This window comes from Rhineura floridana, chromosome 3, assembly GCF_030035675.1.
Source record: "Rhineura floridana isolate rRhiFlo1 chromosome 3, rRhiFlo1.hap2, whole genome shotgun sequence".
Lineage (NCBI taxonomy): Eukaryota > Metazoa > Chordata > Lepidosauria > Squamata > Rhineuridae > Rhineura > Rhineura floridana.
In genome coordinates, this window is record NC_084482.1 from 142,212,284 (window position 1) to 142,232,614 (window position 20,331).

General features: G+C 41.8%; 1 protein-coding gene across 2 annotated transcripts in view; it reads right to left on the bottom strand.

Annotated features, from left to right (window-relative positions):
* Positions 1-19,931, bottom strand: part of WNT7A (Wnt family member 7A) — a 59,728-nt gene extending 39,797 nt beyond the window's left edge. The window contains exons 1-2 of one of the 2 annotated variants that reach the window (XM_061621998.1): positions 19,403-19,931; positions 17,041-17,267 (exon numbers count right to left, since the gene is read on the bottom strand). In XM_061621998.1, coding sequence (XP_061477982.1) covers positions 17,041-17,267; positions 19,403-19,473 — 298 coding nt within the window. In that variant the 5' untranslated portion in view covers positions 19,474-19,931. Of the gene's footprint in view, positions 1-17,040; positions 17,268-17,595; positions 17,654-19,402 lie in introns of those variants that run through there. The other variant, XM_061621999.1, reaches the window with a different exon arrangement.
* Positions 19,932-20,331: the final 400 nt, after the last annotated feature.

The following is a 20,331-nucleotide window of genomic DNA, read 5'->3' on the forward strand; positions in this document are numbered from 1 at the left end:
AGGAGGGTGTCAGAAAAGGTAAGGCAAAAAGCAAGAAAAAATTGTAATGCGAACCCATCCCAGTAGTCATGCTCATTGCCAGAAGATGTACACAATAAGCCTTTTATCTATAATTACATTATATCTTCGATCTATGTTATTTTAGTTAAAATGTTGTCAGACAGAAGGACCAGGTTCTCATCTGACTTCTAATCATATTCCATGGTGAGTTTCAAACACAAGAATTTATTCAGAAGGTATTGCTCCCCTTCAAATATTTTAATTTTATTAACCTGCTTCACATCTACAAATCAAAGGTTGACAACTGATTTTCCTGACAATTGATACCTTGCTCTATCATCTGAAATAAACATCAACACTCATTAGGAGTATTTCCCTTTATTTCTTTGAAAGTTCCTTCACAATAATCCAGGAATAAAGATTGCCTTTGAAATATCAAACAAATATTATATTGTCCTGATGTAAATGGGGATGCTATGGACATCTGAGTATTCATGAAGAATGAATACTCCAAAAATTCCAAGGGCATATCCAAACTGCAAGCATAGATAATTTCTATACTACATTGTCATGATTTTCTCTAAAGACTCCTGGGAACTAGTTTGTTGAAGTGTTTATTAGAATTCCTTACACAAAGAGAGAGAGAGACATTTCCCATGATTTTTCTGGGAAGAGGGAATGACTGTAGTGTGGTGGGTGAGCATATTCTTTTTCAAGCACCATTTCGACCTTTCTAATACAGTATCCCGTCTCTGAAAGTTTCCAATTATATTTGTTCAAGTGGGCATATAGACAACTAAGACTTTGGCACATTAATGGCAATACTATTATAAGTATGCCAGGCAGAATGTTCCCCTGATACCAAGGAGGACTTGGCCCAGTTGATGTCGCTGTCTTGAAGTATTTAATAATTTATTTTATTTACGGCATATAGGCTATCTTACAGAAAGTAGTTATGGCTTAGCCTTAGGACATAAAATCAAACAAGTTAAAAAATTCAACGGCCACAACAACAAAATATGATGCAGCATAAAACTTGTAAATTGGACAATACAATGAGAACTAAAACAGTTGTAACAAGCTAAAAACAGGTGGGAAGAGCAATCCTATTGTGTGTGTTGCTGGAGAGGTGGGGGAGAATCCTTGCACAGCATTTGCCACATCCAAAGATCTGATGACTAGCTGGGAGTGAAGCAGAAGGTTGGGGAGGGTGTCTTTTCCTATTCCCCCCCTTCCCACCCTCATTGACTGCAATAGAAGGGGATTCATAGAATCATAGAATACTAGAGTTGGAAGGGGCCTATAAGGCCATTGAGTCCAACCCCTTGCTCAAAGTAGGAATCCAACTTAAAGCATAAGTGTCAGTTCAATGGCTAGTTTTGGCTAGGCTGTGCATCAAATTTGGCTGAGTCCTAAGCCAAATCAGCCCATTTGGACATCTTGGGGCCTTGGCCAAGTTGGGTTCTGATAGCCATGGATTGCTATGGGTCAGATTTTATTACCCAGAATGACCTGGGGCTGTTAAGGGGTGGGGCATCAGGCAGGAAGAAGAGGCAGCTGTGGCTTTCCTTCCTGCCTGATGAGCAGAGGCAGCAATCCTCTGGGGTGTGTATATTCTTCTGTAATGAGCTATCCTGCAGGAGAACCTTTTGCAAAACAGCATCCCCCAAGGTCATTTCCTCCATTGCGATGCTGTTTTGCAAAGGGCCGGAATGATCCTGGAGGATGTTGCTTTGCAAAGGACTTTCCTGCAGGATCCCAGGATCACTCCCTTCTGCACAATCGCAAAGGTAAATCAACCCTGCTTTTGGTCATGGGGAGGAGAGCAACGTCTCCAGTTACAAGTAACAAATTACTTGTAATTTATTACTTTTTTGAGGAACGAGTGATAATTCCTTTACATTTGATTGTAATAGAACTAGGAGTAATTTTATTACTTTTGTGGTGTAATTGTAATGTTTCCAGCATTTTGGGGGGGCATTACTTGTGGGGGGAAGCAGGGGAAGTCTTCTGCTCCTCTGATTCATGGATGAAAATCATGTGCCTCAAAGTGGGCTTCTGTGCAGCATCGCTCTTCCCTCATGCCCTGTGGGTGGGTAGGAGGTGATGAGGGAGGAGGTGGAGAGTGAGATGGGGTGGAGAGGAGAAAACAATTGTTTAAAAAAATGGATGGTGGTGGTGAAGAATGGAGGGAAAAAGGAGCCAGAGGGCAAGAACATGGATAAAGGAGGAGAAGGAGGTAGCAGCAGAATGGAGATAAAGAACTGTGGAAGTGAAAGATGGCAATGTGTGTGAGTGTATGTGTGAATACTGTGTTTGCACTTGGCACACAAAGTGGCCACCACCTCCCTCTCTGGCTACTGTGCTGCATTTGCAGTATTTTAACTTCTTTGCATCTCAGGGGAAAATGTTTGCTTGGGTGGGTGTCGCAAGTAATCAGTTACTTTCAGAGCAATTGTGATTGTAACAGTAATTACTACTTTTTGGGCCATGTAATTGTAACTGCAATTTATTACTTTTTTAAAGTAATCTTCCAAGCTCTGTGTGTATATATTTGTATACACTATGTCATATAAAAACATCAAAGCGGTTTACAAGTAAAAAAAAAAAGGACAATAAAAGCCATTAAAAATACAATGAAAACAAAGGTCAACTATTGCAAAAAGACATCTGTGCATAAACCTGGTGGAACAGAAAGGATTTTAGCAGGCATGTAAAAGTTAGAACAGAAGGTGCCTGCTGAAAATTTATTTGTAAGTGGCTCTGAGCCAGGAAGGGTGGTCCCCAGGCCATCCAGAGCAAGTCAGCTCCTTTTGGATTGGAGTTATGGGCCAGACAGGGGATCAATGCACAGCCCTAGCTTTGGGGCCTGTTTGTGGTGTCAGGGAGCAAAAGGGCTTAGGGTCCTGTGAATCCATAGCTTCCCCTCCCACATCCTTGGAGTGCTCCATTTCAGCAACTACCACTGGCGGAACATTCATCTGTATCTAGGGTTGCCAGGTCAGAAGCATCCCAAACCCTGAGATTTCAGGGGTGTACCCTAATGATGTCATAGGGGTGGGCCCTAGTGAAGTCATTATGCATGATACATTAAGCATCAACCACAGTTGCTTGTAGCATACTACTCAAACAAAAACAAAAAATCTCTGATTGGAAATTAAGATAGAAAACAGCTCCTGGGTACGTGGAATTAGCATTGCAGCTATACTCCCAAAAAAGCTTCATATTGGGAAGGTTCTCAAAACAGGTTATGAATAAGACAAATAAACTGCCCTCTTCAACAGTCTAGTAAATTTAAACTTATTTGACTCTCTAATTAAAAAGTATAACACTGCAGCATGTACACTATTAAAAACTTATGTTCAAAAATTATTTGAAAGATAAAATGTATAATATGCCATTTTTGCAAGGAATTAAAAAAATTGGCATGCACACTTTTATTATAATTATAACTAAAATTGTTTACTGTGTATGCCCACCAAGATCCTGCTGTGAACTTCTGTTGTAGTGCAATCCTATGCATGTATCCTGTACAGAGAAAGTACTCATTATGCTGCTGAAAGCTATATATTTACTGAATTCCTGATATGTGAAACAAGCAGGAAAAGGGAACTGTTCTCAGAATTTGAAATGGGGTTTAAGTATTGCCTGGAAGGGATCAACAAATCTTGTCAATCACAACCCTGACTTCACTTATTGGCTAAAAATCTGAAAGGGCAAGGATTAGAGCAGCTGGTACTAACAAAAGTTTCAGAGGGGGGGTGGCTGACATTTTGGTTGATATCTTTTGAACCAGACCACCTAGAAACTTAATATTTTTAAAAAATGAAAGGTAAGAGTCCAGAGATTAAGGGGACTCACCTGGAGACTCAGAGAGGACCCCCAAAAACCAGTCTCCAGGCAGAAACCAGAGACCTGGCAACCCTATATGTGGGGTTTTCTGTGAGATTGCAAGGAGTGCGCTTTGGCAGCATAAGTGCCATACCACTGGTGGGCCTCCCTCTCTGCTGGTGGAGTGGCCCTTCAGCCAGCAAATGGCCTTAAAGGCCTGTGGAGGGAATTTAAAAAAGGATTCTCCTGTTGCCAAAATGAAAACAATGTAGGCAGCAGGTAAGCCTTTCTAGGGAAGCCATTCCATAACTGTTATGGTATTACTGAAATGGCCATTTTACCTTTCCACCTCTCCTGGTGGAGGTATCAAGAGAGGATACTGGCAGATTCTTTTTCCTCTCAGGACTGGGGCACAAGGATACTTTCCACAACTCTCAATATTGCCCCAAAATGAAATAATCATACATTCCAAATTTGGTCTACAAGCCAAAGGCCAGGTTCAGACACTTGCTAGCTCAGTTCCTATACAATCATCCATCGGAGCATTGATGGAAGACTTATTGGATGCACTAGTGAGACAAGGGAAGTATCACAATAGACCTGGAATAGTAGTCCATGACAACCAAATCGTGCTGACTTCACAATTCACACAGATCATCTGCTAGTCTTTTCCAAAAGCTATTGGGTAAAGGTGTAGTGATTAAAGGTTCCTTCCATTGTGTTCATCTATTTATTCTGCAGTAGTCACACGACAAATCCTTCTTCTTTGTATCATGTCCTATACCAGGCCACCATACTGGCTTTTGCTTGGATGCTGGTGCCCTTAGTGTAGAAAGTCAAGGATTTCTTCCTTATAGATCAGTGGTTCCCAAACTTTCTTCTCCATGGACCACATGAAAATTGCTGAGGGTCTTGGAGGACCACTTAATGATTCTTCTGCCTGTTGTAGCAATTTTAATGCACTGTATTAAATGCTATATGATTTTAATTGTATTTTATTGCACTACAGTTTGAGTTCCATAGAAAAGCAATTAAAAATCAATAATACTATTTAATATGATGGATTCCTGCCTTCAACCACCAATCCATAGACACTTCGTGGACCACCTGAATGAAGCTCACAGACCACTGGTGGTCCATGGACCACTGTTTAGAAACTCTTGTCATAGATCATGGTGTAACCATATGGCTTCCTTTTGTCATTAGGCCTTCCAATTTACTCTGGGGTCAGAAAAGTACCTTCTAGTTAGGAATGGGGGGAAATTCAGTTTAGTTAAGAACATAAGAGCTTGCTGGATCAGGCCAATGCTCATCTTGTCCAGCATCCTGTTCTCACAGTGGTCAACCAGATGCATAGAGCACTCTCCCCTCCTGCAGTTTCTAGCAAATGGTATACAGAAGCACACTGCCTCCAACCATGGAGGCAGAGCATGGTCATCTTAGATGGTAGCCATTGATAGCTTTATCCTCCATGTATTTGTCTAATCCTCTTTTCAAGCCATTTTAACATGAACCTACCAAATTTGCATTCACAAAAGATGCACAAACCAAAACACAACTACCCTTCAAAATTTACACCTCTCTAAAATTTGTGATGCAGTTTTTCAACCAAAAGACATGTACAAAAATGTGTATAATAGTAGAAAGGGTGCCCTCAACATGCATATATTGGTGAAAATAACATACAAAAATGCATTATATTTCAGAAAATACATAAAAATAGACAAGACTGCATACAAAAATCTGTATATTAGGAGAAATGTACACTAAAATGCTAACAACTTTATAAAAAGAATTAACAAATTTCAATTCAAATTGAAAAAATGAGAAAATGGGAGAAAACAAAGTTGACAGATCCATCCATCCTTACTTCTAGTTGTCTCTGAAGTATTGCTATGGTATTTTTTGGCCATTCTGATTTGATCTAGTACAAGCTTTCTCAAAGTTCTGGATCTCCATAAGTAGCCATTCAAATCTGTTGAAGCCTCTTTTAAGATATGGTAGACAAGCATGCACAACACTAGTGTAAGGCTTAACATCCTCCTCTAACTTGTGTCTATTTTTGTAGTAGGACTTCTTGACAAGGTGTCTGCTATGATCAACTTTTTCCTGGAACATGCTCAGCTACTCAGTTGAAACTCATCATTCTGAAACGTTACTTGGTCCAAATTGTTTTCTTCTGTCAAGGTCTCCAAGAGTTTGTGGTCTGTGAGGAGTCTGAACAAAGGTATCTGTAAAAGGTTTTGCATGCCCAAACAGTAGCAAGATACCTTTTTTCCATTTTTGTGTAGTGTTTTTCTGCTTCAAGAAGAACACAAGTGGCATCCATTCTGAACTATGCAATTGGAGTAGCACTCCATCTGCTCCGTAGCTACATGTTCCAGCATTCACCATTGTGGACGTGTTGTCATCATAAAACAGTAATATTGGGAAACTATATTCTTTAAGGCAGCCTCCTTATCTGATCCCCAAAATCAGGATGTGGTGAGTTTCAGCAATAGATTTAGTGGTTGTGCCTCTTTGGAGATATCTTACAAATACCAAGCTAGATAGTTCACCATTTCCAGAAGGCATCACAGTTCAGTAATGTTAGTCAGTGCTTGCAGCTCTCTGATAGCATTTCCCTTTTCTGGGTATGGCCTTGCCCCATGTTGTATGATTACTTATCCCAAGAACTCTATTTCAGCTTGGTTGAAGAAATACATTTCTCCTTGTTTGACTTAAGTCTGGATTCATGGATCCAATTCAAGACTATGGCTAGCTTTTTGTCATAATCTTCCACTGATGTGCCATGTATTAGGAGCAATGAAACAATGATTATTTTTATATAGGCATCCTTAGATACAGAATAGAGGTCATCACATCAGTCAATCAGCTTTTAGTGGGTAAACCAACTTTGTGAGTCATCCCAAAGTCCTGCCATGGTGAGTGACAAGCACAATTACGATTTTCTTGATAAATGAATCATCTGATCACATCATCAGTCAACCTTTCTAACACAATTGGTTGCCCATACCTGCTCAAATTTTAACAGGGTTATCATATAGTATTTTGCTGAAAGGATTTCAGTGTACATTCAAGATGTAATATCATTAAAAATGACTTTTAATTAATTGGGCCAGATCCTTGGTTGTCTCAAGTTGGTGTAGCTTCTTTGAAACCACAGTGTCATTTACAACAGTAGTAAATCTAATCCATTGTTATTTCAACTGATGTGCTGATCTCATATAATTTGATGAATATATTATTTTTAAAAACCAAATTAAAGTAGTGAAAATCATATACTCTGCATCGGATTATGATAGGCTGTAATCCTGAGTGTCATATGCACACAAAGGAGACTTCATTTTTATTTAGCTATTGATGTTCATCCATACTTGGATTTAAAGCCAGCTATAGCCACAGTACATTAGCTAAAGTGGGTTTGGAATCATCTAAAAATCTCTTTGGAGTTCAAGGGCTCTACTGTGGATTACAGGGGCATTACCTTACAGTTACCATTACTATTGCTGAGATCTTACTTCACTAAAAGCAAATTATAGGGTTGGATCCCAAAGAACACCAGAGTGCTAAAACACAATTACATTCATTCCCAAATGCACTTGCCATTGTCTACACACCTATAAATATCTGGGACCTGCATATATCAGATATCCTCCTCTATGGCCCATATTGATCTCCTAGATAATACCTTCTAAATTAATTTATATAACACCATATTCTAGGTGGGAGTATTTCTAGATGAGAGTACTCTGACTGGCAGCAGCTCTTTGGGATCTTTTATCAGAGCTTTCCCACCATCTCCTTCCTCATCCTTTTTTAAACTGATGTTGATGCCAAAGATTGAATGTGGGACATTTTGCATGCAATTTATATGCTCTACCACTGAGCTACAGTCCCTTTCATGTATAGACCAGCTCCTTTTAGAAGTTTTTAGATGCAGGTATGGTTTTAGAATCTGTTTCATTTAGTATGTGTGTGTGTGTGCGCGCGTGTGTGTGTGTGTGTGTGCGCGTGTGCGTGTGTGTGGAGAGTAATCCATTCTTAGACCTAGAGGTGGGATTACCTATCAATCTGATGTACCTTATCAGTTGTGTCTATTTGGTTTGTTTGAACTGTATTTGTTAAAATAATTTTCATACAGATTATTTATATATACATATATATATATATATATATATATTGATGTAAAAAGAGGACCAAATGGATTTATGAATGAATACATGCAAACTTGACATGGATCAGAAACAGACTGACCCATCCATTCCTATGCAGTATACATTTTTCAATGATGAAAGCTAAATCAGCAATGTTTCAGTATTTGAAGCACTTCACCCTCTTGCACAGCACAACTGGCTCTGAAAAGTCTATTTACAGTGCAATTCTATTATTTATTTATTTATTTATTTATTATTACATTTACATCCCATCCTTCTTCCCAAAAGGAGCTGAGGGCAGCACATATCTAATTGGGACTATGCCCCATTGAATTCAACACAGCTTTCTTCTAGGTAAATGGATGCAGGATTTCAGCCTTAGTCCAGCATTTCCAAAATGAGCTATTCTGATGTTTCTGGAAGTTCACAAACAAGACAAGACACAACTGTGATGGCAACCCCACTTTCTTTGTTACCACCATCACCTTCTCAGTAGTATATTGTTTCAGAACCATATGTGTGTTCCAGTTAGGTATCATGACTGGTAACCTATTCTCCTGAATTCACCCAAACCTTTTTTCCTTTCTTTTTTAAACATTCTGAGCTTGTGGAGATCATTTCTGGTGAATCCCATAATTTCATTGTGTGTATTTTTTTTTAATCTAAACTGAATTTACAACTAATTAACTTCCATTGGGAGAACCTGGATTATTCTAGTAATATGAAATGAGGGACAATTATCTCTTTCCTTTCTCAGATCTGTTCATCGTTTGATTATAAAATAGATTATTTTGAAACCAGCAGAGCTTACTTTCAATGAAGATGCTATCATTAGTATACAAGATGACATGCCACTGAAGATATACAAATAAAGTTTTCATTAGCACACAGCCTGTGTAAGTGAATCTTTACAAACCAAGAGCAAAGTATCCTTCAATGTGATTAGGATACCTACACAGTTGTTGCAGTCATGTAACAGAACAATGGTATTACAATTATATATTGTAGTAAAGTCATCTTTTTGTTGGGTCCTGGTTTCATCTTGGGCATATCAGAACCACTTTAGAGTCTCATTGAAATCACTGGATATTGTGCTTCTCTGCTTTGTGGCCTAATGGTTTTATTGAAAATTGGAGTGGTAATCTGCTAGTTTCCTGTAGCCTTCCAAAACACCTAGATAAGAAAAACAATCAATCTATACACATTAGGTAATGTTTGTCATTCTTTTTTAAATCGCAGTTAAGTGGCACTGGTGAGGTCAGAACTGGAGAAACCAAAACTATACAGCAAATATTCTCATAGGGAAACTGACAAGCACATTTTTTAAAAAAAATTGTCTTTATACAAATTAGTCAACAGTTAATCATATTACAGAGATTGGGGGCACTTCTGCCCTGGCAAGTTCTTCTCTGCAAATCCTATAAAAATGAATGGGAGCTGCAAAAGACTATGCTCATGTGAAACTCCCATTCATTCCAATGGAATTTCTGCATGAAAAATTATCCAATAAATTGAATCCTTCCCTTCCTAACTGTCATGCACACGCACGCACACACCAGTAGGTGAAAATCCTCCTCCAGCATGGCATTTAGTCTTGAAAGACAGTGGGGTGCTGATCTAAAGATAATTGCTGTGTGTGAGGTAGGGTCAAAGAGGGGAGGCTGTGGGCCAGATGGGGAGGCAGTTCCCCATCCTTACTTGATGTGGATATTCTCTTGCTGCTTCTCTGCTGCCATTGCTTCTCCAGGCAATTTAATAAGAAGCTTAGAAAATTTGGTGATTACGCAGTATATGAATAGCTGAAATAAATTATATACGGGTTTTCCTTTTCATAGAATCATAGAATAGTAGAGTTGGAAGGGGCCTACAAGGCCATCGAGTCCAACCCCCTGCTCAATGCAGGAATCCAAATCAAACCATTCCCGACAGATGGCTGTCCAGCTGCCTCTTGAATGCCTCCAGTGTCGGAGAGCCCACTACCTCTCTAGGTAATTGGTTCCATTGTCGTATGGCTCTAACAGTTACGACGTTTTTCCTGATGTCCAGTCGAAATCTGGCTTCCTGCAACTTGAGCCCATTATTCCGTGTCCTGCACTCTGGGACAATCGAGAAGAGATCCCGGCCCTCCTCTATGTGACAACCTTTCATGTACTTGAAGGGTGCTATCATATCTCCCCTTAGTCTTCTCTTCTCCAGGCTAAACATGCCCAGTTCTTTCAGTCTCTCCTCATAGGGCTCTGTTTATTTCATCTTCACTATGAGCATTAAATCTGGCTGCCATTAATGTGTATTAACTTTGCCCATTCAAATACTGAAACATTCAGCTTTTAACAGCAAAACATTTAACAGCAAAATGAGTGTTTCATATGGATGGACAGATCAGTCTGTTTCCAATCCATGTCAGTTTCACATGTGCTCATTGGTAACATTGTTCCATCCATTTTTACATCAGTCTGTATGGTGCAGTACTATGTATGGTAATACAGCTGTAAGGAACCAGTGACCCTCCAGATATTGCTGGACTCCATTTCCCATAAGCCCAGCCAGCATGACCAGTGAACAAAGATGATGGAAGTTGGAGTCCAGCAACATCTGGTAGGCCACAGGTTCTCCATCCCCAGTATAGTAAATTCAGAGAAGTTTGAAATTTGACATTATCCATGCATTAGTCTGGGAAATGCAAATTAGGTCAGTTTACTTTAAACTAACCCTAATACTGTATTGTATCACTGTGTACGGCTCCATTTCATAGCTGAATGACATACAAAGCTACCTAGAAATTCTTGCCAATTAATATTCTGCCCTGTTTAATTTCATTGAAATGTGTTTACCACCCCATCCCTTAGGCCCTGGGTGGGTTAACATTAAAGATAAAACTAAAAGGTATATAAATTCCATATTGCTAAACTAACTTCCTGATTATTCTTGGTAAAATACTTACTTAAAAAAATGTTTATATTACTTCTAGAAGAGGTTTAGGATAGGGATTTGATGGATCACTAGAGGAAAAGATATCCAAGTCTAGGGCATGATCCACCCATGGACCTTTTACATTCCAGTGCTTTCAGCTGGAAAGGTAAAAGACCAAAAATGCACCTGTATGCCCTCACTAATACTTGATGCACGAGTGTCTCAACAAGAACTCACCTTTGAGAAATTGCCATGATCTACAAGAAGAATGTAGCCTCCAAACACTTTGTATCTTTAAGCTGTCTGGAATTCTCTTGGTTAAAATCAAGAAAGTACATTGAACTGTACCCAGTAGGCTAATGTAGGCACCACAGCCCTGGTGTAATATGCTCCTAGCCATCCCACCAATCAGAGGGCAGACTCAAGGCTTTTTGTCATTTCAGATAGTACAAAGTAAATGCATCCCTATGTGAACTAATGACACACCTCAGATCCTTATATAATCCTCAGTGGGTTTTGGAGTACACTCTCAGTTTGGAGAGCCACCCATTCTTGAGGCTGTATGAGGGAACACACTTGCCCACCAATTTCATCATAGTGAAAATAGAAATGGACTGCCTTCAAGTCAATCCCGACTTATGGCGATGCTATGAATAAGGGTTTCATGGTGAGCGGTATTCAGAGGGGGGTTACCATTGCTAGTCCTCCCCAACTGGCTGGGGCTTGCTTAGCTTGCCACAGCTGCACAAGCCAGCTCCTTCCTTGTCTGCAACTGCCAGCTGGGGGGGCAACTGGGCTCCTTGGGACTATGCAGCTTGCCCACGGCTGCACAGGTGGCAGGGCACATAACCCCTGAGCCATTCACTGTGAGAGTGATCTTTAGCTGGGCCTTGACACCCAGGAGACATGAGTGGGGATCTGAACTCACAGACTCTGGACTCCCAGCCAGGCTCTCCTCCGCACTGTGCTATAGTAGAAAGCCCTTAAATTTTGTCAGCTCCATCCACTACCTATTTTTCCTGCATTGTCACTCCAACCTGTGGGATCAGGCTATGTAAGCAAACCTTCAGTTTCCAAACAAGCCTTCAAAGCTAGCCTTTTATTTGGTCTCAGGGTAAGGCATGAATGATGTCAGTTGTCAGCTTTGAAACTGAGAAAGTGTTGTTAACCTAGAGAGAGTTAGTGAATTGTGATGCAGGTACCTCCATGACCTGGATACCCAAGGGGAGCCCAGGATTCTGAACTTAAGTGTCCAGAAGATCCTCCTCATCAGCTAGACTGGAGACAGATGCAACAGGTTTAAACAGGGAGGGTATTCTCAAAGAATTTAAGGTAATTCAAAAAGAGAAATCCCTGCTCATGGTCTGCATGCACAGGAGTAGGTGCCTGCATGCATAGGACAGTGCTGCACTTTTGCCTCTAGCAAACAGGTTGTGCAACATTTTTATATTGTTACAAACACTGGCTAACCCTGTTTGACCAGAAGTGACAGTAGGACAAAATAAGAGAGTTTATGTGTTTGTGTGTATGTGCACAAACCTCAGGAAGTGAAGTCTCTCTCAAAATACTTCCAAATCTTTTGAAACTTTTTCTCATCCCCTCCCCATCTCCAACTTCAGTGAAGCTACTCCTTCCAAGTTAGAGGAGCTATCCACTGCATTGCTTTAATTTTGCCCCAATTAAGCAAATCAAGCACTTCACTCAAGTCATAGTATTCCCATCCAGTTTAGATGGGCTTCCAAAAGGCTGTTTCTAAACCATAAGCATGAGCCTGACAGACTAATATATGGACCTAGGTTTCCCCAGCTACTTCCTCTTTAACAGCACCACTCCTAGAACTTGCAACATGTTTCAACTTTTATAGGTCTGCACAGAAATCCATTGAAAAGCGAATCCCTGGGAAAACTCAGGTTGCAAGTGCTGCTTTCCATATGTCTAAAGCTGCAATCCTATGCATACTTTCCTGAGAGTAAGCCCTAGCAAACACTGTTGGACACATTGCAGATTAAATATGCATAGTGTTGTGCCGCACATCACTTGATCACAAATCACTGATATGGGCAGTGGCATGTTGTGCATAAGGCATCATTCCTGAAGATATATGAAAGCTCATTTAGTGTGTTTGTCTCTCCTAAATGGCTAAGATAATAAAATAAATTGGGAACAGATGAGAATGACAGAGTTAATTAAGCAAGAAGTAGGAGAAATTTTACAGCCTACAAATACCATTTTGTGTGTGTGCATGTCTGTGTACACAAATGTGTGTGCATCTGTGCCTATGTGTACTAGGCAGACTAATAGCACAGAGCACTCATTCCACCAAGTCACCATTTCAGATTTCTGTATTTTAGGGATGTGGGACAAAATTCAGTAAGGGCCAACCTGCCCTTGGAGACATTCAAGTTTGCTAGAAGAAGTGCATTTTAATCAATTTGTTGTGATTACTTTCATTTAAACACACACACACACACACACAATATATCTAAAGCACTATTATCAACACTGCGATCAGGGATGCTATCATGGTGGATTCCCTGCCTCAGCTGGAGGCTGGTCTAGATGACCTTTTAGGTACCTTTCAACGCTTGCATAATCCACAAGACCATTTAATTGTTTATAATTATTGTCACTCAGAACCAGTGAGCTAACACAGACATACAAGTAACCACATATGCTCTGAAATACAAGGGGCAATAATCTCTCTCCCCAATGGCCCTGTGGGCCAACATTCCAAATATAATTTTCACTGAAACATGAGTGGCTGAGACTAAACTAACTCTACAGAACCTGAAGTGACAATCCCCTTCCCCAAAGGCCCACTTATATTTTGTGTTCTGTTGAATGACCAGCTTGGAATATAGTGCCTGAGTTGCAGAAATTCTGAAAATCCCACACTTTCAGTGGTATTTTGACTATTTTAAAAATAAATATCTTGCTATCTGCCTAAATTAAACTTGCAGAAAATAAGAATCTTTGAAACATCAGCATTCTTTTTTTATGTTCAAGGTTGCTCTTGACTGCATTCAGTTTCTAATTTAAACCAGCTATTGACTTTGATTCACAGCTAAGCACGGGTGGATTAAGATAAAATGGGTCTGGGTAACTACTCCTGACAAATCAAAGAGACCTGCCCAGATGTGCCTTGTGGGCACACCTGCCTCTTAGTGTAGCCTTATTCTGCATACCCCTTAGGCTACCACAGCACTCTGTCAATGCTCCTTCTCCCAAAGAGTCTTTGAACTTTGACTGGCTCCATTCCAATAATACACAAGTCTGGAGGCATAGATGCATGCATTCCACCTATGAAAGTGGAATCCATGCCATTAGGCACAACACTTTTGATTGTGGATTAAAAAAAACATATGATCACATGCCTGGAACTCTGCCCTTAACATGCCTCATTGTGTTCAGAAATGGCAACAAATAAAGGAAATGTCTTGGTACCACACATTGTGCAATGATTGGGTGTTAAGAGTTTCATCTTATTCAGAGCAAAGCCATCATGAAATAACTTTTTTTCAGAAGACTGATTTAAGTGGGAGGTGGCTAAATCATTCTTTAAGGAAAGCCAATATTTGACCATGTGATTATAGAGACTCCCAATCAACATCGTTGGGCATGCTGTCCATTACTCATATATGAGGGAAGAAATGTTGGATAGCAAGGTTAACACATTGCATATCTGGAGAGAAAACAATACAGCTGCTGAAAGGTAACTCCTTACCTCAGATGTGCTCCCAAGGGATATACAAGCACAAAAAATAAGATATGAATAATGTTAATTTGTTCATGAATTGTAATATCTGTGGAAGATACTCTCTGATTTTGATTCCACAATGTTCCAAATACAATGTCATCAAGGCACATCCCCTAACACTTGTCTACCTTTGCTCTTGAGAAGAAAACTGCTAATACTCCTTTTGAGTCAATAAACTAATGATGAATAAAATAGCTGAATTTCAATTGGAACGCAAACGTTATTGGCCACAGTCAAACACAGAGGTAGATATGCTTACACCCAATAATTCCAAAGGGTTTAAGGTTGCTTAATACTGTGCTGGATTGTAACCACTAACTTTTTATTTTATTTATTATTACATTTATATTCCACCTTTCCTCCAAGGAGGTTAAGGTGGCTTACATGGCTCTCCCCCTTTGCCATATTGTCTGCACAACTCTGTGAAGTAGGTTAAATTGAGAGCTAGTGACTGTGCCAAGGTCACCCAGTGAACTTCATGGCTGAATATGGGCTTGAACCCTGGTCTCTCTGGACCTACTCCAACATTCATATTTTAATGATGTGATAGTTCACATCTATACAATCCCTAAAAGAGCTTTGGGCCCTGGTTAAAAAGACCACATCTGCAGGGAAACGGATATAACAACTCATGAATAATGATATTGGCATTTGTCGATGAAAAACAATGGCTCTGTGGTTTTTATCTTGGCTTTTCCTATTTATTCCAAGGCCCAGTATAACAGTGAGGCTCTCATAATCTGCATTGAACCTACTTTTGGCACCATGAAAACTACCCACATGCAGAGGTCCCTCAGACCATTGGTGGGTCCAGATTGCTGACTCATGGTTCAGGAATCACTGCCATAAAACACAGAGTTCCTATTCATCATCAAATGCTAATTTCAAAGACCTCTCAGGAACAGGAATGGATGAAACATGTATTTATAATCCCACAGGAGTAGATTAGTTAAGAAATTAAGGTCCTGTTTTACATCACACTACTGTATATCATGCTAATTAATCCAAAAGCAGTATCGCCAAGAAAATCTACACTTTCATTCCTCTTTAACCACCTTGACTACAACAGGTTGATTAAAGAGTGTCAAAAAGCAATTAATCCACCTTACGTGATCAGGGGTTTTAAGGCATTCCCCCCCCCAAACCAGTTTTTGTGCTTTCTGTATCTCCAGTGCAAGCGTAAAGCCTTTATTGGCTAGAAGGAACAATTGATTTTAAAATAATTCTCCACATCTAATCAATGTTCACTCATATAAGTGTCATGTGCAAGAGCATACTCATGTTTTCACCTTATACCTTTTCCTACCACCACTTTCAGTTGGTATGAATTGCGATTTTAAAACCTAGACACACACTGGACACCATATCAACGTTTAAAAATGGCTTTCTTTCCAAATTGTATCATAATCACACATTGCACAAAACAAAGTGAAACAAACGGAAGGACATGATTTTGGGTTATGTGTTGGAATGTCTAAATAGCATGCTCTTAAGTAAGTTTTACTTTCAATGAGACTTACTTCCCAGTTTCTATGTTTCTTGACTTGAACCCAATCCTAAACAAGTTTAATCAGAAGTCCCATTTATTTCAGTCAGACATTTCCTGGGAAGTGTATTGAAGGTTGCAGACTTACAGTACTGAGAAACAGTTGTGCATAGAACAAGTGGGATTTGGGGGGGGGAGAGAGAGATACAAATATAAGAAGAACCCTGCTGGATCAGACAAAGGACTTTCCTAGTCCAGCATCAGTAACAGACATGGGGGAGTGTTGCTTACTTGGCCTCCAGTTGGTCCAGTCGCTGCTGCTTACCAGGAGTTAGAGGAGGAGGAGGACGCAGCAAGGAGGTTGGCGCAATGCAAACACACAAGCAAGAGCACCAGATTGTCTCTTCCTCTGCCTTTGCACCCTGCCAACCTCACTGCTGCCTTATCCTCTACCTCCTTGTAAGCAGCACTGGACCACTGCATTGGAGGTCAGGTGCCCCACCACCTCCACTATTGTCCAGCATCCTGTTCTCATCATGGCCAACCAAATGCCTATGAGAAACCAGCAAGCATATGTCCCTGGTGCAACAGCACTCTTCCCACTTGTGATTCTCCGCCACTGGTATTCAGAGCCATACTGCCTCTGACAGACAAGTAAGCCTGTGAGTGGAGTAACAGCTATATACCTACTACGGATGGGCCCCTGTTATTTCCCATGCTCACAATGGGAAGAGAAGGAAGCATACAGCAGGGCTTTGTGTACTTCCGCGGAAGCCCTCTCTCCTAAGCAAGTCCTGCAGATGCCATCACATTGCTTGCGTACAGTCCCTTCTTTTGGTAACTCTTCGGTGGACTTCATGCTCCACCTTGTAACAGCTTGTAGTAAAGAGGCAACATACCCACTTTCAGCTCTTTTCCAAAGACCGTCTTCTCGCCCAAGGCGGAGCAGTTCCACCGTCCATTGCGAAACTGAAACTGACACTCGTTGATGCCCATTTGGGAGCCTTCCCCGATCACGATGATGGCATCGGGTCTGCTCTGACAGATCGCCCTCTGTCTAGGAGCTAAGCCCGGGATCTTGTTACAGATGATGCTGGCTCCCAGAGCCACGACGGAGGAAAAGCCCCTAGTGAGGAAAGAAAGACAGAGAGAGGAGAAACGTGGCTTGAAGGAATCAGATTATTCTCGGCAGCACCACCAAGTCGGTGTCACAATCGATCTTCTAAGGAGGCTTCTTAGTTTAAATACAGTTCTAAATGAGCTGGAAATGGCAGGGTTTTTTTCAGCTTCAAAGTACACACGGATGCCTTTTAAGCCCTCTGAGCCTCTGATCTGCCCATCAAGACTTGACAGTATCTTATTCTATACACTGTTAACTTCTCACCAAGCCAAACGATAAGCAACTCTTTCTCCCCTCCCCTCCAGCCCCCTAGCTCTCTCTCGCTCTCTCTTACACACACGCGCGCGCGCGCGCGTTAGGTGAGGGGTGATGAACCAGAGGGAACGTGCCCTTCTCCCTTTTCTCTCAGGCATTTTCATGTAGCATTTTCACTACAGTCCTTCCGGGTGCCGTTTGCTAATGTGAACTGGCAGGTTGTAGCACATACTCGAGCAGAATCGAAAACATCATTTTACTCAACCAGCCCGTGGCCAAGACATGCCTGCTCGTCTGCCCGCCTCAGCAGTCCCGCGGGGAGCCTGGCGGTGATAAGAGAAGGAGAACCACTCTGAAACGAGCGATTGTGGCAATAATTAGATCTAGATCTAGAGATAGAATTTTAAACAGGGAGAAGGAGCACGTGGGTTTTTGCCAACGCATGATCCAACTTCCTGATGCATAAAGTAAAGCAAACAGACAAAGGGGTGGGCTCGGGATTAAGCTGCTGTCACCGCCATAAATCGTAGTCGACTTGAAGGCACATAACAACCACCGTTTGAAACGCTGCTTCTTTATACAGAAACTACAATCCCCTCCCAAGCTGCCTGCCTCCCCCCGTTTGTGCACGCCTTCCAACATCATATCGCAAACTTCCCGAGAGCGCTGTGTTAGGATGCCTGACTATGTACAGCATGAGACGTGTGTGGGCCTGCGCATGCACACATATTCCCACGCATTCATACACTCACGAGTATAACATACCTAGGAGTGGACCAAGTGGGACCGATTCTACCTGAGGTTCCAAGAATGGGGTTGTACATCATTCCCACGGTGCTTTTAATACAAAACCTTTAGCTGTCTGAACAAGCGGATAGCGGGAGGGCGAGTGCCCTGCGCATGAATGTGGGCACAGAGCAGACTTCATTTGGAAGCAAATTCCGATAGAATGAATGAGACCTGCTTACAGGTCGCTGTGCTTAGGATCGGGCACCACTCCAGCCATCGCTTTTTTGCGCGGTATAAAGCTGTCTGCTACTGCAGCCACTTTGTCTTGCCACTGGTGACCGAGGAGCTGCGAGTAGAGTTGGGAACAGAGATCTTGGGGAAGTGCTGAATAACTTTAAAGTTTAAAATAGTTTGCTGACTGAAGCTGAGTGATCCACAAAACGACCCACCACAGATGCCTTTGGCTGAGGTATGTGCTCAAGGGATCTCAATACGCGGGGGAAGTTCATAAACTCAGCTTTGTACCTTACTTTTCGGTCCTGGATTTTAGTCCTCGAACATGTGCAGATATGGTACTGCCGAGCATGTGCAGAGTGCTTTCACTTCCTGGCCCGAGTAATCAAAGACAGAGCCCATACATATGGGAACGCGTGAAGGTCTTGAGGCCAAGCAGCACCTTCGTCCCCAATACACATACACTTTATAAAAAGAAATATTACCCAGAGAAAGGCCAGTCTCCCCAAGAGAAGAAGGAGGCTGAAGTTGGTAGTGCTCCTCTTCTCTCGCCTGAGCTCATTCAAGCGCTCCTGGACGTGAATTAGAAAGTAGAGCCTAGATTGATTTCCGCGGGCACAGGAGATCCAGTCCTAAGTGGCGTAAATCTCCCCGCCGCCTACTGCCATTCTAGTCATGCATGTCACATATCCACAGCAAGTGTCCCCCCACACCCCAGCCGCACATTTAGAATTCCATTTGCGAACACCAGCAACAACAACAAAAATCATATTCTTACCCCTGCTTTAAAGAAAAGAAAAAGAGCCGCTTTCAGACTTTCCCCCCAAGTTGAATACTAACAGGTCTGGACAGGTTGGGCACAGCGTGTTTGCGTTTGCGAAGTGGGGGGGGGAGAGAAAGAGAGCCGGGGGGAGGCGACTTACCCAATTTTGATATAGACAATCCCTAGACTCAGAAAGATGTGGAATATCCAGCGCCTAGTTTTCCTGTTCATATTCCTCGTTTGTTGTTGGGTTTCAGATCAACATGCGAAATGGTGTCTTTTTTTATAGTGAAAAAAGTAACAATACTGACAATGATAATTTTTCCCTCTCCCTTTTTCACGCTCTTTGTGCGCTGGTTAATTTCTCCGTGCCTCAGACAGTGCAACGCCAGGTCAGAGAAGTGCAGACAAAACAGACCAGCCCTCCTGAGATCGGAGCCACCCGGAGCGAGCGGTGTGTGTTTGTAAATCCCAAGAGACAATCACCATAGCCCTCTCCACTGGGTCTCTCTTCACTCCCTCTCTATCCCGGATTTGTATGCCTGTCACACGTAACACTTTAGAGCGCGCTGGGGGAGGGAAAAAAGAGAAAGAAACACCACCACACATGTATAGGCTCCAATAATCTCTCCCTCTCGCAGCGCGCCGCAGCAGCAGCTCTGGAGGATTTCCCCTCAGGTTCAACGTTACTATCTCTCTCTCTCTCTCTCTCTCTCTTTTCTTCAGGCTTTACTTGGGCGTGTTCTCCAAAGGAGGGAGTAGTCTAGCCGGGGGTGGGGTGGGAAGGAAAAGAAGTGTATGGTTTGGGATGGGGGTGAAACCGGACGGCGGGGGGAGGGGGATAAAGAATCATATACAGATCACCTGCGTCAAAATAAATAAATAAAATTTCCCTCTGGGAGCACTTGAGAGTGGCTTTTCCCCTCCTCGGTGGCTCTGTTGCGGGGGGGCGTTAAAGAAGACAAACCTCCAGCTATTTGAATGGCAGTCCAAAGCAAGGATCAATTTTTGATCAATTCCTTCATAAGATTGGGAGACTTGTATGGACAGCGGCTCGCAGAAGCAGCTCTCAGTCTGACCCTCCTCACG